A 17,987-nucleotide genomic window follows, 5' to 3' on the forward strand; every position below is an offset into this window, starting at 1 on the left:
CCTCCCACCTTTGCCAACGCCCCAATGGACTTGGAGGGCAAGAAACCAACCCCCTCCACCCCTATATATAGTGGGGAGGTGCATGGGAGTTTCACCCCCTTGCCCCTGGCACAGCCCTGCTCCCTCCTACAGCTCCTCCTCCTCCATAGCGCTTAGCGAAGCTCTGCCGGAGAACTACGAGCTCCATCGCCACCACGCCGTCATGCTGCCGGAGTTCTCCCTAAACTTCTCCTCTCCCTTTGCTGGATCAAGAAGGAGGAGACGTCCCCGGGCTGTACGTGTGTTGAACACGGAGGCGCCGTCCGTTCGGTGCTTGGATCGGATCTTCTGCGATTTGAATCGCCGCGAGTACGACTCCATCAACCGCGTTCTTGTAACGCTTCCGCTTAGCGATCTTCAAGGGTATGAAGATGCACTCCCTCTTTTTTGTCGCTAGCATCTCCTAGATTGATCTTGGTGACACGTAGGAATTTTTTTGAATTATTACTACGTAACCCAACAGACCCCCCTCCCCTGGTTTGAAGTATCGAAGGAGGTTCCTACAGAGCTATGCTACATTGTTATTCGGTATCCAGTAGCACCCGATGGGCGATCTTGTGAAGGGGAAGATGACTGCCGTAGACGAGGAACGTTCAGCCCCTATATCACAGGTGAAGCCCCCACACCGCGAATCATGCACCTGGTAGCTACCCCCATGAACTGGCCGAAACTCAATGTTGACGCTCTTTTCTCGGATGAGGATGAGAGAGCAGGGGCTGGAATGATTCTCCAGGATCATGATGGGGCGATCATCGTCTCAACGCGTCACTCATTCTGGTCGTGCCCTGGTGCTTTGCACACTGAATTGGTTGGATGCATGGAAGGCCTAGCGCTGGCACGTCAATGGACACAATTTGCCGATCATTGTTGAATGTGATAGCATGCAAGCAGTACAAATCATGAACTCCAGTGAGCAGGACATGTCTTCGCATGCCATGGTTGAAGAGGCTTATGGGTGAGAGGGAGTACGTAGTTACTCATATTAGAAGAGAGCAAATAATGTTACTCACGTTCTAGTTAATTTTGGTAGAACGAAGGACCATACAATGGTATGACAATCTGGACCTAGTGTTAGTCCTAGCTTGTGTAGGGAAGAACTTCTTTGCTCTTGAGTAATACTATAGAAACAGGCTTTCGCCCTGCTTTATATATAAAGCAACGAACACAATAAACAGGTAAAAAGGAAGCACTCAAACACGCGAACCACAAGAAAACGGATCAGAAAAACGTGCCAAGAAAGAACAGGAAAAAAAGAAAAAAAATTAAAAAAAAAAAGAAAATGACACGAAGTCGCCACCGGACAAGAGCGCACGATGGTATGAAAAGAACCGTCACGATCCAGCCGCCAACACCTGCACTCCACGACAATGCCCCCCAGGAGAGTCACGACGCGACACCCCGCCGCTGCCCGACCCATAGGCCAGGTTTTCACCCGGAGCCCTCGCAAAGTGACAGGTCCACAATGGCGTCCTTAGAAGGAAGGCAACACCCATGGTCGCCGCTGCCGCGACGCCAAAGCGCGAAGCTTTCGTTTGAATCTGCACCTGCACAATGAGGCATCTTGAGCGAGAACCACGACAAGGACCAGCCGACCAATCCAGATCTGGGCAACACCATCCTCCGTCGGAAGAGCACAAGCCAGGACCACCCACCGCCACACCCCTTGTCGATCACACTACCAAGAGGCATAACCACCACCACTGCCACCACGAAGCCCGTCGAAGAGCTGCCTGGTAGCCCGCCATGCAGCCGCCGTCCCTGCATCCGATGTCGAACCTCATACCGATGCCACAACGTGCAACCACCATTAGCTAGGACGGGAAGCAAGCACCTCTCCCCCGACCCACGAGACCCCACCACACCGGTAGAACAGAGAGATGCTAAAGCCGGCGCACCGGCCGCCCCACAAGGACGCCCCAGGCCACGTATGAAGGCTACGTGCCGCCGACCAACTACCGACAAGCACCACCGGAGGGGGCATCGACCGATGCCCCATCAGATTTAGCAACTCCAGATCTGTACAGGGGGCCGTCCAGCCGCCCTGATAGCCTCGGCCGCGCCAGCCATCGTCGCCTCTAGCACCCTTATGACGCGTCAACCACCAACGTCACCAGTCGCCAGCTGGTCACCATCGCAAAGACTGCACGCCCGCTGGGCATCCACCACCTGTCCACCAATGCCCCAACCGCCGAAACGAAGCCAACCAGCCAAGACGCCATTGGACGGGAGCCATCACCATCATGATGCCAACCCCACTGGCCAACATCCCATGTAGAGAGGCCTCACCGGCGCCGGCGCCGGCTAGGCTTCGCGCGATCGCGCCCTCTAGCGGCGGTGAGGGAGAAGGAAGCTGGCTGCGACACGTTAGGGTTCCTCCCCGTCGCCTCGCGGGGGCGACACGAGAGGGCAGGGGAAAAGTCCATAATAATCCTCGCTCTTGAGTAATTAGTAATATTTCCTCTGTAAACAAATATATAAGACGCTCATTTCCCCGAAAGAAAGACCGGTAACAAAAAAAAAAGCACGTGTATGCAGTTCCCGCTCAACCTTATCTTCACCACCGCATACTCCCTCTCCCTTCTCACAAAGTCACAAACAAACTTTGGAAGAAGAGCTCAGCGTAGACGACTGGGAGTAGAGAGCTTCAGACGAGGAGATGGCCTGCTGGTTGGGGGCAGCCTACAGAGTGGCGGCAGCGGGGGTCTTGCGGTCTGAGCGGCAACGACTCAGCCTTCCTCAAGCGCTGACGGCGGCGAAGAGGGCCGGCGTCTTGGAGCAGCAACCAGAGGAAGCAGCCCGCAGCGTTCGCGCTGGCCAAGGTTAGCGCCGACGAGGCCCTCTTCATACCCTCTCTTTCTCTAACGACGAGGCGACTAGGACGCTTTCTTCTTGTCCAGGATGGATGCATATGATTGTTCTGCAATTACAGATGCAGAGGCCGGGGTCATCCCCTTTCCGAAAAAGAAAACAGGTCCCTATTGGGGACGGATAACTGTGTTTCGACTAAAATTCAAACAGATGCCCCGCATGTTTAAAATCTTCAGATATATCTTGATAATGCGATTTTCTGATACAAATTGATGTTACTTTCAGTAGGGGACATTTGTGAAATTTAGTTTTTCAATTGCAACAGTTAATAGTATGAACATGGAATGCTTTTTCACAAGAAGTTTCAAGTGTATTTCTGCAGTCCTAATTTTGTTATCCCAGATTATGTAACTGCCTGCGCGCGCATCCACTTTGTGCACCTTGCAAAAATGTTTCTTACATTGTGAGTTACTACTGCAGGGTGTGTGGCTAGCCCAACTACTGCTAAGGTGATAGATAACCAAACGGATAGTGAAGTCGCAATGGGGTACACGATGACCCAAATCTGTGATAGGTTTATTGAGTTCTTCATGCATGAGAAGCCAGAAACAAAGGACTGGAGAAAAATATTGGTTTTCAGAGAGGAGTGGCGAAGATACAGACCACACTTCTACAAGCGTTGCCAAGTGCGTATAGATGTGGAAACTGATACTTCTGTGAAGCAAAAGTTGATTGTACTCGCTAGAAAAGTAAAGAAGGTATGCTCTTTTTTTAACACAGCAAAATTAGTCCTTTTTTTTGCAAGAGCGAAAATAGTCTTTATGACCGGCCTCAACTATGAGCCAACTATGTTCTCATTTGATTTATGCATGTATCCTTGCCAATTTAAGCCTGTTTTGAAAAACATTATATTCCTCGAGATAATTGTTTAGCCATCAATTTTGGAAACATCATATATTTGGATTACATAATGATATTGTTAGGTAGGTGCACCATAGTCAATCAAGAGAAGTGCTTATGTGCATTGTAGTTTTCTGAACCCTCTTGTTTGCAATTAATTTTGTTAGATCGATGATGAAATAGAGACGCACATGGAACTCTTCACAGAGCTCAGAGAGAATCCCACTGATATCAATGCTATTGTTGCGAGACGACGAAAGGATTTCACTGGGGACTTCTTCCGCAATCTTAATTTTCTTGTAAATGCTTACAATGGTCTTGATGAGCGAGATGGTAACTTTCTACCTTAACATTTCTTGGCTCACGAACTGTATTTATTTTATTGTATTCTTATAATTTGAATATTGAGCCAACCAGTCACTAACACATATAAAGATATACAATATTATAGAGGTTACTGAAACAGACCCACCAATGGGTTTTATGTCGTTCTTGAGAACTTGCAGCACGATCTCTGTTTTAAACAGTCAGAAAAGTAAATGAAAAAGAACCTGATGATGCATTTATTTATTAGAAGCTATGGCTACATTAAGTCTATTTCTAATGCTTTGGCTGGTCATTTAATTCATCCAGACAATCTATTCTATCGAGAATGTGTGTCATGCATATCATTTTGTTGTTCTGTGAACAGATGATGAACTGTGTCTACTTCACTTCAATTCTAGTCACATTATTATAATGCATCATGGTCTTATCTTTCTTATCTGTGCTTATTTTTTTTTCTTGCCCAAATTATGCAGCAATTGCCAGGCTTGGGGCCAAGTGTCTATCTGCAATTCATGCATATGATTGCACACTGCAGCAGTTGGACATTGATTCTGCTCAATCAAAGTTTGATGATATACTGAATTCTTCTTCACTAGATGATGCCTGTGACAAGATAAAAGGAATAGCTAAGGCTAAAGAACTTGACTCATCTTTAGTTCTTCTGATTAATAGAGCCTGGGCTGCTGCAAAGGACTCTAAAACTATGAAGAACAAGGTTGGTCTAAGTGAAAAATTAACATTTTTGTACAAGTTATCTATGTTTAATAATGATTTCATGCTACATATATATACTTGCCAACCAAAGCTATGTGAACACAATATGAAGCACTTTAATCCATCAGGCATTATGCTGATTTTCCCACTATTTACCACCCTACATCATTGAGGCAAGTAATATAGCTTGTTATTTATGCTTGAAAGTAGCGAGCCAGTAAGTAATAAAACACCAGTACTATCTTATTTATGTTCATGAAAGATAAGAAATAGCATTTCTGCCTATACTTCCACCACGTTTACATTTTTTAAAAGTTAATGGATACATGACATTTACCTTCCCGTTGAGTTCTTCAATTTCCTAAAATTTGTTGAAGTATATCTGGATTGCCCAACCTTCTCCATCACTGTAGACTTTTGGTACTACTGGTTCGTGCATGACACTTAATATGGTATCAAAGCCAAGAAGTCTTTGTTTCAGGTCTCGGTTTTCAGCATTGAAAACAAAACTCGCCCTCTTTCTTTCCACGTTTAGGCCTTATCGAGCCCCACGTGGGAGGGGGGGGGGGGTGTTGAAGTATATGTGCATTTTGCCTAACCTTGAATCAAACTTAATAAAACTAGATGATTCCCCGGGTGTTCCTGCGGAAACACTGAGAGACATGTAGCTATGAAATATTGTTATTGTACCACAATGGAAATTGCGTCAAGTTAACAACTTAATAGCTCGAGGAATTTTGACAATAAATTAAATTAAATTCTTTAATGACAAATACATGTCAGATTAATATATGCTATTTCTCTCTTTCATTTTCTTAGACCCATCTCGAAAAAATCTTGAAGCAATGTAGAGTTTTCCAAGAAAATTTGCTTCAGCATTTGGGAATAAAGGACGCGCCATCCAATACTTCTATAATTGCAATGTCATGACTCACGGCAGGGACGAAGCAAGAAAAAAAAAATTAATGGGGTCAGCTTCACATTAATGGTGTCAACTTCACAAATTAGCAAGGATTTGTGTTAATTTAGTGAAGTATTTTCAAAATCCGCTGGTGTCAGCTGACACCAGTGGTAATACTTGAGCTTCGTCCCTGGCTCACGGTCTACATAATTTGCTTCTCATACACAATAACGTCATAAGATTTCTAAATTTGTATTAGTCGCATTCTACTTTTGGTCACATATTAGATTTGCCGGATTCTAAATTTGTATTAGTCGCATTCTACTTTTGGTCACATATTAGATTTGCCGGATCACTAAGATGTTTGTATGAATTTAAGAACTGGTTCTGTTACATATCAACTTTATGAGCTTAGTATTTATCTTTTGTAGTTATTGTTGTTATGTTTTTGACTAAGCAACATTTACAAAATATTATTAGCCAAAACTTGCAGAGAATGTTTGTTTACACTCATTGTGTGGCATAGGTCAAGGATATAATGTATCATATTTATACAACTGCAAAGGAAAGCCTCAAAATCATCTCACCTCCAGAGATGAAACTTCTGAAGTACCTACTGAATATTGAAGATCCCGAAGAGAGATTTGCTGCTCTCGCGTCTGCTTTCTCTCCAGGAGATGAGCATGAAGTCAAGGATGAAGATGCTCTTTACACGTAAGTAACTACTCCCTCCGTCCCAAAATAAGTGACTCAAGTTTGTACTAACTTTGCACTAAACTTAGTACAAAGAGTCACTTATTTTGGGATGGAGGGAGTATTTAGGGAGATATTTATGTAAAAGTTCATCGATTCATTGGCTGCAACATCATTATTTTTTTGAAGAAAGGCAAAAGGCTTGCCTTTACATTAACTAAGTAGGGGAAGAAACAAGGTTCAGTACAGACCTCTCACTGAGCACACCGGCGAGAGGGAAAACCCACTGAAGAGAAATTCTAGAGAGCCTGTACCCAAACACCATCGAGAAACAGGAAACCTGAAAATCCTCATGGGAATTACTCTCCCGGTATCATGAAGCTCAAATGCTCTGTGCCAGCCTTTTGTCATAGGCATGGCTCTTCCTTGAGTTGTGACAGAATGGTCGGGTCTCGACATGGCGGGACGACACGAGCATTCCACTCATTCCAAATCTGCCCAGAGATCAACATGGCAAGGGTCCCTATGCCCCGTCGTCGTATTGCTTGGCCGAACCAAGAGAGCCCACCACTCTTTAGACTATGACCTTTGGGGTGAATGTCATGGATGCCTAGCCAGGAAAGCGCCAACTTCCATATTCGGACAGTGAATCTGCAACTCATTTTGTCCATGCAGTATAATATGTTCTCATATTTATTGCGTCGGATGCATCTAGTTTTTCTTGTCCATTCGTTATGTCATAAGTATTTGAGTTGATTGGAGTAGTCAATTGGAAATTTTGATTCTATGACTTCAAAATAAGGATCCATTGGCCTTAGCATGCTCCACTGAACTACTTACCATATACTGACATGTAAGCATTGAGCTGACTTGTCTAATTTCCACCCCCATAAAAAATGTTGCCATGGGGATGTATGAAGTTGATAGAAACTTTTTAATATCTTCAGACTGAACTGTTGTCTATCAAATTTTAATGTGAGGGTTATATTTACAGAAACCACACTTCATAATTCTTGCCTAATTAGTCATTGTTCAGGATTGAATGAGAGCTACATTCTTCCTTTGGGTTCCTGCTTATCCAGAAAAAGACAAGGATTTTTGCCGAAAAAAAAGAAAAAAAAAGACAAGGATTTGACAATGAATGCTAAATGGGCCAGGATAATATTATGTTGACCTCATGTTGATGCATTAAATATGCATATGACAGAAATAATGCGAGGAATTTAATTACATGAAAAATACTGGAGCATGTATGTTGTTACGTCTTGAGCTAGGCAGCGCAAACTGCTCGCTAAGAGGGTGTCAATGTTTTGTTACAATAAATGTTAGTTCATGTAAGTTTAAGGTGCTTATCATAATCTCTATGCATTTTACCCAGACCTGCTAATTAGATATCATCTTTTATGCAGAACTCCCAACGAACTGCACAAGTGGATCAAAATGGTGCTCGATTCGTACCATCTCAACAAGGAGGAGACGGATTTCATGGATGCCAGAAGGATGAGTGACCCGGTCATCATCCAACGATTAATTCTTCTCAAAGAGACGGTCGAGGAAGAATACATGAAGCAATACATAAACCCTGAGGACCAAGAATCAGAGGACAGGGAAGAACCAGAATTTTGAGCCTGTAACACCAATTGATCGGTGATGTTTGTAGAAGATAAGATGTTTTTTAGGTTGCCAGGGATAGTGTTGGTCTTATGAAGTTACAGCCTTACAGAGAGATAGTTTGGTAGGTGCCCTGTAGCAAGGTAAGGTTTTGCTAGAACTTATGGTTTTTTTAGTACACTGATTACACGTTCGTATGCGATACAAGCAATAGCAATTTTCGGTGCATGCAGTCAATATTTCATCATCGATCTTTTAGAGCAAGTGTGTCATCAGAATTTATTGCTGTGAACATTGCTGGTTCGACTGGTGTGGTTACTACTAGGTGGTTGAAGTTTGATTTGCATTTAGACTAACAAATTAAGATTCAAGTTTGTATAACACTTGAAACCACATTATCTGACATGAAAATGACACACACAACTAGAATTAATCTGGTAAAATCTGAATCTTAGAATTGGTGGACGCTTGATACAAATTACTTTTACAGTTGGAATCTGATGTTAGGTGCTCATCATACATATGCATGCGAGCCAAATATTAGAGTGAGATTAAGGCAGCAATGCCACCCAGATTCTGGTGGGTTCGTTCACAGCAATAGCCATGACCCCAAAATATGCGAAATACTTCCTCTGTACTGTAATATTTGTCGCTGGAGCAGCTATTGTTGCTGGAGTAGCTGAATAGCTGCTCCAGCAACAAATATTACGGTACAGAGGGAGTACTACGGAGCGGGGTGACATTAAAGGCTGAAAACACAACTTGCCATGCAACATGTACCAGACAACAACCAAAAAAGAGATGTTGAATGGGACATGGAGCTTGTGAGGAGTTCACATGCTGTTACGACCGGCATATTAGGTGGGTTGTGGTCCAAATTATTTTATTGTTATTAGAGACTTAGCTCAATTATTTTATTGGTATTAGGGTTGTTTACTTAGAAGTCAAGTAAACCTCTCTATATAAAGAGAGGAGATATATCAATCTAATCAAGTAAGAAGCAATCAGTATTTGCTCGGCTTCCTTTAGGGAGCTGGGAGACCTAACCCTAGCCGCCTCTTGCGCCGCCGCCGCCTCTTCTTCACCATGCAAGGATGGCGCCCAGCCGCCTGCCACCGCGCCCTCGACCTCGTCTTCCTCCATCTTTCCCCTACAATCTCCGCCCTAGAACCGGCAAAACCCTAGCTCCTAACACCTTGGTATCAGGTAGCTCAGTTTCGATCATGTCTTCGCCGCCCATCCCGTCACTTCCGCTGCCGACCGTCACCACCGCGCCGCTGGCCTTCTCCACCGCGCCGCTGCCCTCCCCATCCGCGCCCCTGGTCGCATCCACCGGCGCGCCACCACCCAGATGACGACGCCCTTCACCGCACCACCGGCCGCCGTCTACTCCCCGGCGGAGATCACCGGGGTTCTCAACGATCTCGTCACCGCCGTCCAGGGGATACGGCTATACCTAGCTGGCCCCTACGGGCCGCCGGCTGCCGCTACCGGGCCAACAGCCCTGCCATGGTATTCGGCACCCGCGGCGCCGACCGGGCCTCTACACCACCACTGGCCGCTTCAGCCGCCGCCCGCCACTGCGCCCCAATGGCCGCAGTGGCCGGCGCCGGCCCTCGCCGCGTCACCCACGCCACCCGGGTCCTCGCCGCCACCGCACCCCGGGGCCACCGCGACGATGGTCGGGCTGCTGCAGCTACAGCCAGCCCCCACCACCGCCCCGATCTGACAACAATGGCCGGCCGCGGCCATCGCCGCGCCCGCCGCCTATGCCATTTCCGGGCAGCAGCAGTTGCCGCTGCCGGCGCCTCCGCCGCCCAGCACCGGGCTGACTACAACCGCGCCGGCGGGTGTGCCAATTCAGCAAGTGCGGTTTCCGCCCTCGTCGTCCCAGCTTCCGGCCTGGTTGGCCGGGACGTCACCGCCGCCAGTCTACTCCATGGCCGCGGACCAGCAGGCGCCCTCCCCGTTGTACGACGGGCCCTCCGGCTCCGCGGGTTTCCACGCTGGCTTCGACGGACCACCGCTTTCCTGCGGACCACCTGTGCACACCGGACCAACGCCATCCTCTTCGCTGCTCCGTACCGCCGAGCCGTACACTCACGGCGGTCATGCTCAGACACCGCCGCGCTTCGCCAAGCTCGCCTTCGCCACCTATGACGGCGCCGAGGACCCCCTAAACTGGCTCAACCAGTGCGAGCAGTTCTTCCGGGGGCAACGGACGCTCGCGTCGGACCGCACCTGTCTCGCATCTTATCACCTCCGCGGCGCCGCACAGACGTGGTACTACGCCCTCGAGCAGGACGAGGGCGGCATGCCCCCATGGGAGCGTTTTCGTGAGTTATGCCTCCTTCGATTCAGACTACCAATACGTGGGAGCCGGCTGGCGGAGTTGGGCCGCCTTCCCTTCACATCTACGCTGCAGGACTACACCGATCGCTTTCAGGCCCTAGCGTGCCACGCGTCCGGCGTGACGGCTCACCAGCGGGCTGAACTCTTCGTCGGCGGTCTGCCAGATCATATCCACGTGGACGTCGAGCTGCAGGGACCCCAGGACCTCCAGACGGCCATGTACTACGCCCGCGCGTTCGAGCGCCGCGCGGTGGCCATCCAGCAGGCATCACCGTCCCGGGCCGCTGGGCCGCTACCCTGGCCGGATGTTCCCGCGCAGGGTCGGCCTGCTCAGGCTTCCGCGGCACCCCTTGCCGCGACCCGGCGCGCCCGTTCCGCCGGCTCACCTCGACCGAGCTACTCGAGCGTCGCCGCCAAGGGTTGTGCTTCAACTGCGACGAGACCTACATGCCCGGCCACGTCTGCCCTCGACTCTTCTACGTGGAGGCTGCAGACTACATTGAGGAGGACGCTGTCGCCGCCGGGCTCGGCGACCTGGCCGTCCCAGCTGTCGCGGAGGTGTTTGACGCTGGTTGATCACCTCGAGGAGTTCAGCAAGCGCTTCCCCGCCTTACAGCTCGAGGACGAGCTGTTTGTGCAGGCGGGGAGAAGTGTTATGACCGGCATATTAGGTGGGCTGTGGTCCAAGTTATCTTATCGTTATTTGGGGCTTAGCCCAATTATCTTATCGGTATTACGGTCGTTTGCTTAGGAGTCAAGTAAACCTCTCTATATAAGGAGAGGAGATGTATCAATCTAATCAAGCAAGAAGCAATCAGTATTTGCTCGCCTTCCCTTAGGGAGCCGGGAGACCTAACCCTAGCCGCCTCTTGCGCCGCCGCCGCCTCTTCTCCACCACGCAAGGACGGCGCCCAGCCGCCTGCCGCCGCGCCCTCGACCTCGTCTTCCTCCATCTTTCCCCTACAATCTCCGCCCTAGAACCGGCAAAACCCTAGCTCCTAACACATGCACCCTACAGTAAAATCCGAAAATATTTTTTTGGCAACAAACAATGGTACATGCTTGCAAAATTTCGTTATGGAGTGGCATTCGTGGATGTCTGGAAAAAATGACCTCCATGAATGTCGTTCGATTGCAAAAATTTGAACACTTGTGAAACACACATCAATTTTTGTTGCATTTTTCTAATTTTACTGTAGCAAATGGTGCATGTGAGCTCGTGCTCACAAGAGCACTTTCATGTTGAATGGTCTCTTGGTCACAAGAGGAGCAGCACCGAGTATCCCCTCGCCACATTCGTTTGGCTAAATTTTCTTTTGCTCACAAGAACACTTTCGTGTTGAATGGTTTCTTGTTCATAATAGGAGCAACAGTGAGTATCCCCTTGCCACATTTGTTTGACTAAATTTCCTTAGTGGGTATAACTTTTCGGCAAAGAAACCAAAGGAGAACTTTTATGTTCAAGGTAATTTAAGACGCCATAATCTTCTGGAACTAAACTTGGCCCATGTATCCATTAATGCTGAATACATCGAGTGCACGGAAGAAAGGACAGAAGGATCAAGATCCCATTTAAAAGGCCATGGTCTGCAGTTACCTGCACATTTGCAACCTTCTAGACTATCTCACTCGTCCGCCAAATGCTGACAAATGAGAGCCCTACAAAGTCCACATGTAGGTTCCATACTTCAATAATTGCAAAAACAGTGATATTCTTGTGACAAACAATATTAAATAACCGGAGGTATGGTGGCTCCATTTTTTGACGGTTGCACGTGGCCTTTTTGCCCGGTTAACTCAAGGTTTCGCTGGTTTTAGCCTCCCCACTAATGACTATATGCTGGAAATAGAGAACCTTGTTTCATTACTTGTTTTTCAAGAAGAAACGGTATTTTTCTTTCTCGAATACGTTATGGTCAGCGTATCATTGCATTGATAGGGGAGGAGTGTTGGAAATATGAGCAATTTACCATATGATTTTATTAACGAAAATACTAGATAAAGCATGACTAAAGTAGCAGAGATAAAGTAAGTCATGCGATCTGACAAAGAGAAGGTAGATAACATCTGCAAATATAAACTAGAACCGAACATCTCTAGAGTAGACAGTAGACCAAGTGACATATATGAAGTAGAACCTATCATGTGTAGGGCAAGGACCAGAACAAGGAACTGTGGCAGAACCTCTAACAGGAAAAACAAGAACACGTACGGGACAACAGCTGCAACAGTAGCACTGGACTTGGGGTTGGTGTCCTCGGTAGCCATGTCGTGGAGGAGGTTGTCGACGTCGGGGAAGTAGTCGTCGGAGTCCGGGGTGTCCGTGACGAAGAAGTCAATAGTCGCGCAGAGCGCTCCCCAAAAACCTTATCACCCTTCTCCCGTACAGGACTCAAAGAGGTGCGGTTTCGGAGGCCTACTGTCCCGACCTGCGGGGCAGCAGCCGAAGGGTGCAGCGTTCGTATTCAAAACTTTCCAGCTCCCCGCAAAAATTTAGACATCAGCTCGGCTCATTCCCGCAACCCGCGTCGTGACGAGGCATGGCGTGGCGAGGCGGGCGGCGGAGGAGGAGCGCGCGTGGATGTCCCTCTTGTTCTCATGCTCATACAAGTGGGGAAAGAACCTCCCTTATAAGGAGGTCCAACTCCCACTAAACTAGCAATGTGGGACTAAACTTTAGTAGTATCCCTTGCCTTGCACAAATGGGCTAAGTGGGCCTCTAGAATTTATTAGGAATTTCTGAAATTGTTATTGGGCTGGCCCATAAATAGATAAAATTCCAGCAATCCCCCACCAGATCCTAGAGGCACATAGAATTTGCCTTTAGTTCCAAAACACTGTTTTATATACCGGTACTGCAATGGAGACTGTTAAGTTGAACTTCCACCTAGAACTCTATGCTACACTAGTAAGCAACTTGAACAGTGGACTGGGCCTTGAACTACAAGTTTTCTGCGAATCTAGCTTCACATAAAGCCTTGACCGATACGTGGCTACCGTGGGTCTTCCCCGCGGGTGGAGCTTATGCGTCATACTCCGTGACCTTTCATGAGTTTACTAGAGAGAACCCTACTCTCATAGATTTGCGACGTTTGACAATCAGACTCATATAGGTGTGTTCTTCAAAAGATGTTCTGGAGGATAACATCTCTGCTTAAATGAGCCACTTAGAACACATTAAGATATACATCAACCTGCCATGCAAATTAGGAGAGTATTGCATCAAATGGAGTGGTATTGTGAATAGTAAGGATACTCTCCTCTCAGTTGACCAACAGCTTGTCTTCCACATCTAATTCACAGGATCTCCGATCACAAAGAATAGGTTACCACTGTGAACAACTCATATTGTGGGTCTCATACCCATCTCCCTCGATGTATTATCTATCACATTACGTGATAGACCCTTAGTAAAAGGATCTGTCAGATTTTTAGACGTTTGGATATAATCCAATGCAATAACTCCAGAGTTTTTCATTTTCCTGACAGACTTTAACCTTCTCTGAACGTGTCTTGATGACTTCATGTTATCCTTTGAGCTGCTCACTTTCGTGATCACAGTTTGATTGTCGCAGTTCATAAGGATACCCGGTACAGGTTTCTCAACAACCGGCAAGTCATTCAAGAGCCGACGAAGCCAATCTGCTTCGACCGTAGCTGTATCTAGTGCTGTGAGTTCTGCTTCCATTTTTGACCTCGTTAAGATGGTCTGCTTGCAAGACTTCCAAGAAACAGCGCCACCTCCATGAGTGAATACATATCCGCTCGTGGCCTTTATCTCATCAGTATCTGAGATCCAGTTTGAGTCACTATACCCTTCAAGCACCTTTGGGTGCCCAGTGTAGTGAATTCCATAATTCGCAGTGCCTTTCAAATAACGCAAAACTCTCTCTAGAGCTTTCCAATGCACATCTCCTGGTTTTGAAACAAACCGACTCAGTTTGCTAACAGCAAAAGAGATGTCAGGTCTTGTAGCACTGGCTAAGTACATAAGCGAGCCAATAATCTGAGAATACTTCAATTGGTTTCGAGCAATTCTTCGATTCTTTCGAAGCAACACACTAGCATCATATGGTGTTGGAGAGGGCTTGCAGTCACTATAGCCAAAGCGACTCAAGATCTTTTCCACATAGTGAGATTGAAGTAATGTAATCCCACCATCATCGTCTCTCAACAACTTGATGTTCAGAATGACATCAGCCACTCCTAAATCCTTCATCTCAAAGCAGCGAGATAGGAAATTCTTGACCTCCTTAATAACATCCATATTTGTTCCGAAAATCAGTATGTCATCAACATACAAGCAAAGGATAACTCCCTCGCCCCCACCATGGCGATAGTACACACATTTGTCAGCTTCGTTCACAACAAAGCCTGCAGCTGTTAAAGTTCTTTCAAACTTCTCATGCCACTGTTTGGGTGCTTGCTTAAGTCCATACAAAGACTTCAGCAACTTGCACACTTTTCCTTCCTGACCATCTAGTACAAACCCATCTGTTTTTCCATATAAATTTCCTCGTCCAACTCTCCATTTAGGAAAGCAGTCTTAACATCCATTTGATGAACGAGAAGACCATGCGAGGCAGCTAGTGAAAGTAGAACTCGAATAGTGGTCAGTCGAGCCACAGGTGAGTAAGTATCAAAGAAGTCTTCACCTTCCTTTTGGGTATAACCCTTAGCCACGAGCCAAGCCTTGTACTTTTCAATAGTACCATCAGGCCTAAGCTTCTTCTTGAATACCCATTTGCATCCTATAGGTTTGCACCCATAAGGACGATCAGTTATCTCCCAAGTTTCATTCGCCAAGATGGAATCCATCTCGCTACGAACTGCTTCCTTCCAGTAGTCAGCATCTTCAGATGCATAGGCCTCTGAAATAGAACTGGGAGTGTCATCTATGAGATACACAAGAAAATCATCACCAAAGGACTTTGCAGTCCTCTGTCTCTTGCTCCTAGTAGGAACTTCATTGTTCTCCTCCACGGGACTTTCAAAGTGTTCCATTGAAATTGCAGGTTCGGTAATTGTAACTGGTTCCTGATTCGATGAACTAGGCATTTTTTGATTAGATGAGGTAGCCATATCCTTCATGGGAAAGATATCTTCAAAGAAAGTCGCATCATTCGACTCCATGATCGTACCGACATGCATGTCAGGTACCTCAGATTTTACAACCAAGAATCTATAGCCAATGCTATGAAAAGCATATCCCAGGAAAACACAATCCACAGTCTTTGGTCCAAGCTTCCGCTTCTTTGGAATTGGAACATTGACTTTCGCCAAACAACCCCATGTTCGTAGATAAGAGAGTTTTAACCTTTTCTTCTCCCATTCCTCGAATGGAGTTATCTCTTTGTTCTTTGTGGGAACTCGGTTTAGGACATGACATGCCGTCAATATCGCCTCCCCCCACCATGCCTTGGAGAGACCCGATGTGTCTAACATGGCGTTAACCAAATCAGTTAGAGTACGGTTCTTTGTTTCGGCCACCCCATTTGACTGAGGTGAATAGGGAGGCGTCCTCTCATGGATTATACCATGTTCCGCACAAAAAAGCATCAAATTCATTGGAAAATACTCTCCACCACGGTCGGACCTAAGCCTCTTGATTTTCGATCAAGTTGGTTTTCCACTTCAGCTTTATAGATCTTGAAAAAGTTCAAAGCCTCATCCTTAGATTTCAGAAGATACACACGGTAGTATCTAGTGGAGTCATCAATTAACGTCATGAAATATTTCTTTCCACCTTTTGTCAAAACACCATTCATTTCACATAGATCTGAATGTATGAGCTCTAGTGGTGCAAGATTTCTCGTTTCCGCAGTCGTGTGAGACTTACGAGGTTGCTTAGCTTGCACACACACTTGACACTTAGATCCCTTGACAGTGGTGAAACTAGGGATTAAGTTCAACTTCGCTAGTCGCGACATGCAACCAAAGTTAACATGACAAAGACGTGAATGCCACACATTTGACTCACTATTATTGCAAATATGATTAACAACTTTATTGCAAACGTCTGATAAGGATAAACGAAACAGGCCTCCTGACTCATAGCCTTTACCAACGAAGGTTCCATACTTGGATATTACAAATTTATTCGACTCAAAGACAAGCTTGTAGCCATCTCTACACAGAAGAGATCCGCTAACAAGATTTTTATTGACGGAGGGGACATAATGCACGTTCTTCAGCCGCACGATCTTTCCCGAAGTCTTCAGATCGACCGTGCCAACACCACGAACAGAAGCACTTGAACTGTTGCCCATCAGCACGGTTGAAGTCCCTGCGGTCTGATAAGACGAAAACATGGAAATATCACCGCATACATGCACATTAGCACCCGTGTCAATCAACCAATCAGGAGAATGACATACTGAAAGAATAGTGGGAAATATACCATATCCATCATCCTTCATGTCAGTGTCTCCAATGACAACATTAGCGGTCTTGCCGCCTTTCCCAGGGTGACGCTTGTCATAGCGATTAGGGCAACTAGGAGCCCAATGATCAGGATCGCCACACACATGACAAGCACCTTTCTTCTTGTCATTCTTATTCTTGAAGTTCATGTGCTGCACAGCCTTGTTCTTCCCATCAAACTTTGCTTTACCATCAAACTTGCCCTTGTTCTTGAACTTGTGGGGCTGGAAGTTCTTCTTTTGTACCAGATTGGCACTAGATCCTCCCTCAATACCTCGAGCATGTGTATCCTTTGCTCTCGCCTTTTCTTCCACATCAAGAGTGCCAATGAGATCCGAAACGGAAAACTCCTGCCTCTTATGCTTCAGTAAGGTAGCAAAGTTCCTCCATGAAGGAGGAAGCTTATTGATGATACCTCCGGCAACAAACTTGTCCGGTAGCATACAACTGAAGTGCTCAAGTTCTCTAGCAAATGACTGTATCTCATGAGCTTGCTCAACCACGGAGCGCTCTTCAGTCATCCTGTAATCATAGAATTGCTCCATGATGTACAGCTCAGTGCCAGCATCCGAGACCCCAAACTTGGCCTCGAGTGCATCCCACATATCTTTTCCATTATCAATTGACGCATAAGCATCAACTATGTTCTCACCAAGAACACTCAAGAGAGCAGCCTTAACAGAGTATCCATTTTCTGAAAAGCTTGTGCCTGTTGAGCATCAAGCTCTCCTTGAGGTTTGCCAAGAGTGGCGTCATAGCAACTCATGGTTTGAAACCATAAGACTGCTCTCACGCGCCACCTCTTATAGTGGATACCCTCAAACATAGGAGGTCTCATGGAAGCAGCAAAACCACTTGGTGTAAATTGCCTATAATAAGGTTTTTGGATTGTTGGAAATATGAGCAATTTACCATATGATTTTATTAACGGAAATACTAGATAAAGCATGACTAAAGTAGCAGAGATAAAGCAAGTCATGCGATCTGACAAAGAGAAGGTAGATAACATCTGCAAATATAAACTAGAACCGAACATCTCTAGAGTAGACAGTAGACCAAGTAGCATATATGAAGTAGAACCTATCATGTGTAGGGCAAGGACTAGAACAAGGAACGGTGGCAGAACCTCTAACAGGAAAAACAAGAACACGTACGGGACATCAGCTGCAATAGTAGCACTGGACTTGGGGTCGGTGTCCTCGGTAGCCATGTCGTGGAG

General features: G+C 46.5%; 1 protein-coding gene across 1 annotated transcript; it reads left to right on the plus strand.

Annotated features, from left to right (window-relative positions):
* The first annotated feature begins 2,559 nt into the window (after positions 1-2,559).
* LOC123120617 (uncharacterized protein At4g37920) lies at positions 2,560-8,251 on the plus strand. The gene is made up of 6 exons (XM_044540622.1): positions 2,560-2,858; positions 3,328-3,605; positions 3,915-4,080; positions 4,548-4,789; positions 6,216-6,403; positions 7,792-8,251. Exons 1-6 carry the CDS (start codon positions 2,696-2,698, stop codon positions 8,006-8,008), a joined length of 1,254 nt encoding a protein of 417 aa, XP_044396557.1. The 5' UTR covers positions 2,560-2,695; the 3' UTR covers positions 8,009-8,251.
* Positions 8,252-17,987: the final 9,736 nt, after the last annotated feature.

This window comes from Triticum aestivum, chromosome 5D (assembly GCF_018294505.1).
Source record: "Triticum aestivum cultivar Chinese Spring chromosome 5D, IWGSC CS RefSeq v2.1, whole genome shotgun sequence".
In the NCBI taxonomy this organism is placed as follows: Eukaryota; Viridiplantae; Streptophyta; class Magnoliopsida; order Poales; family Poaceae; genus Triticum; species Triticum aestivum.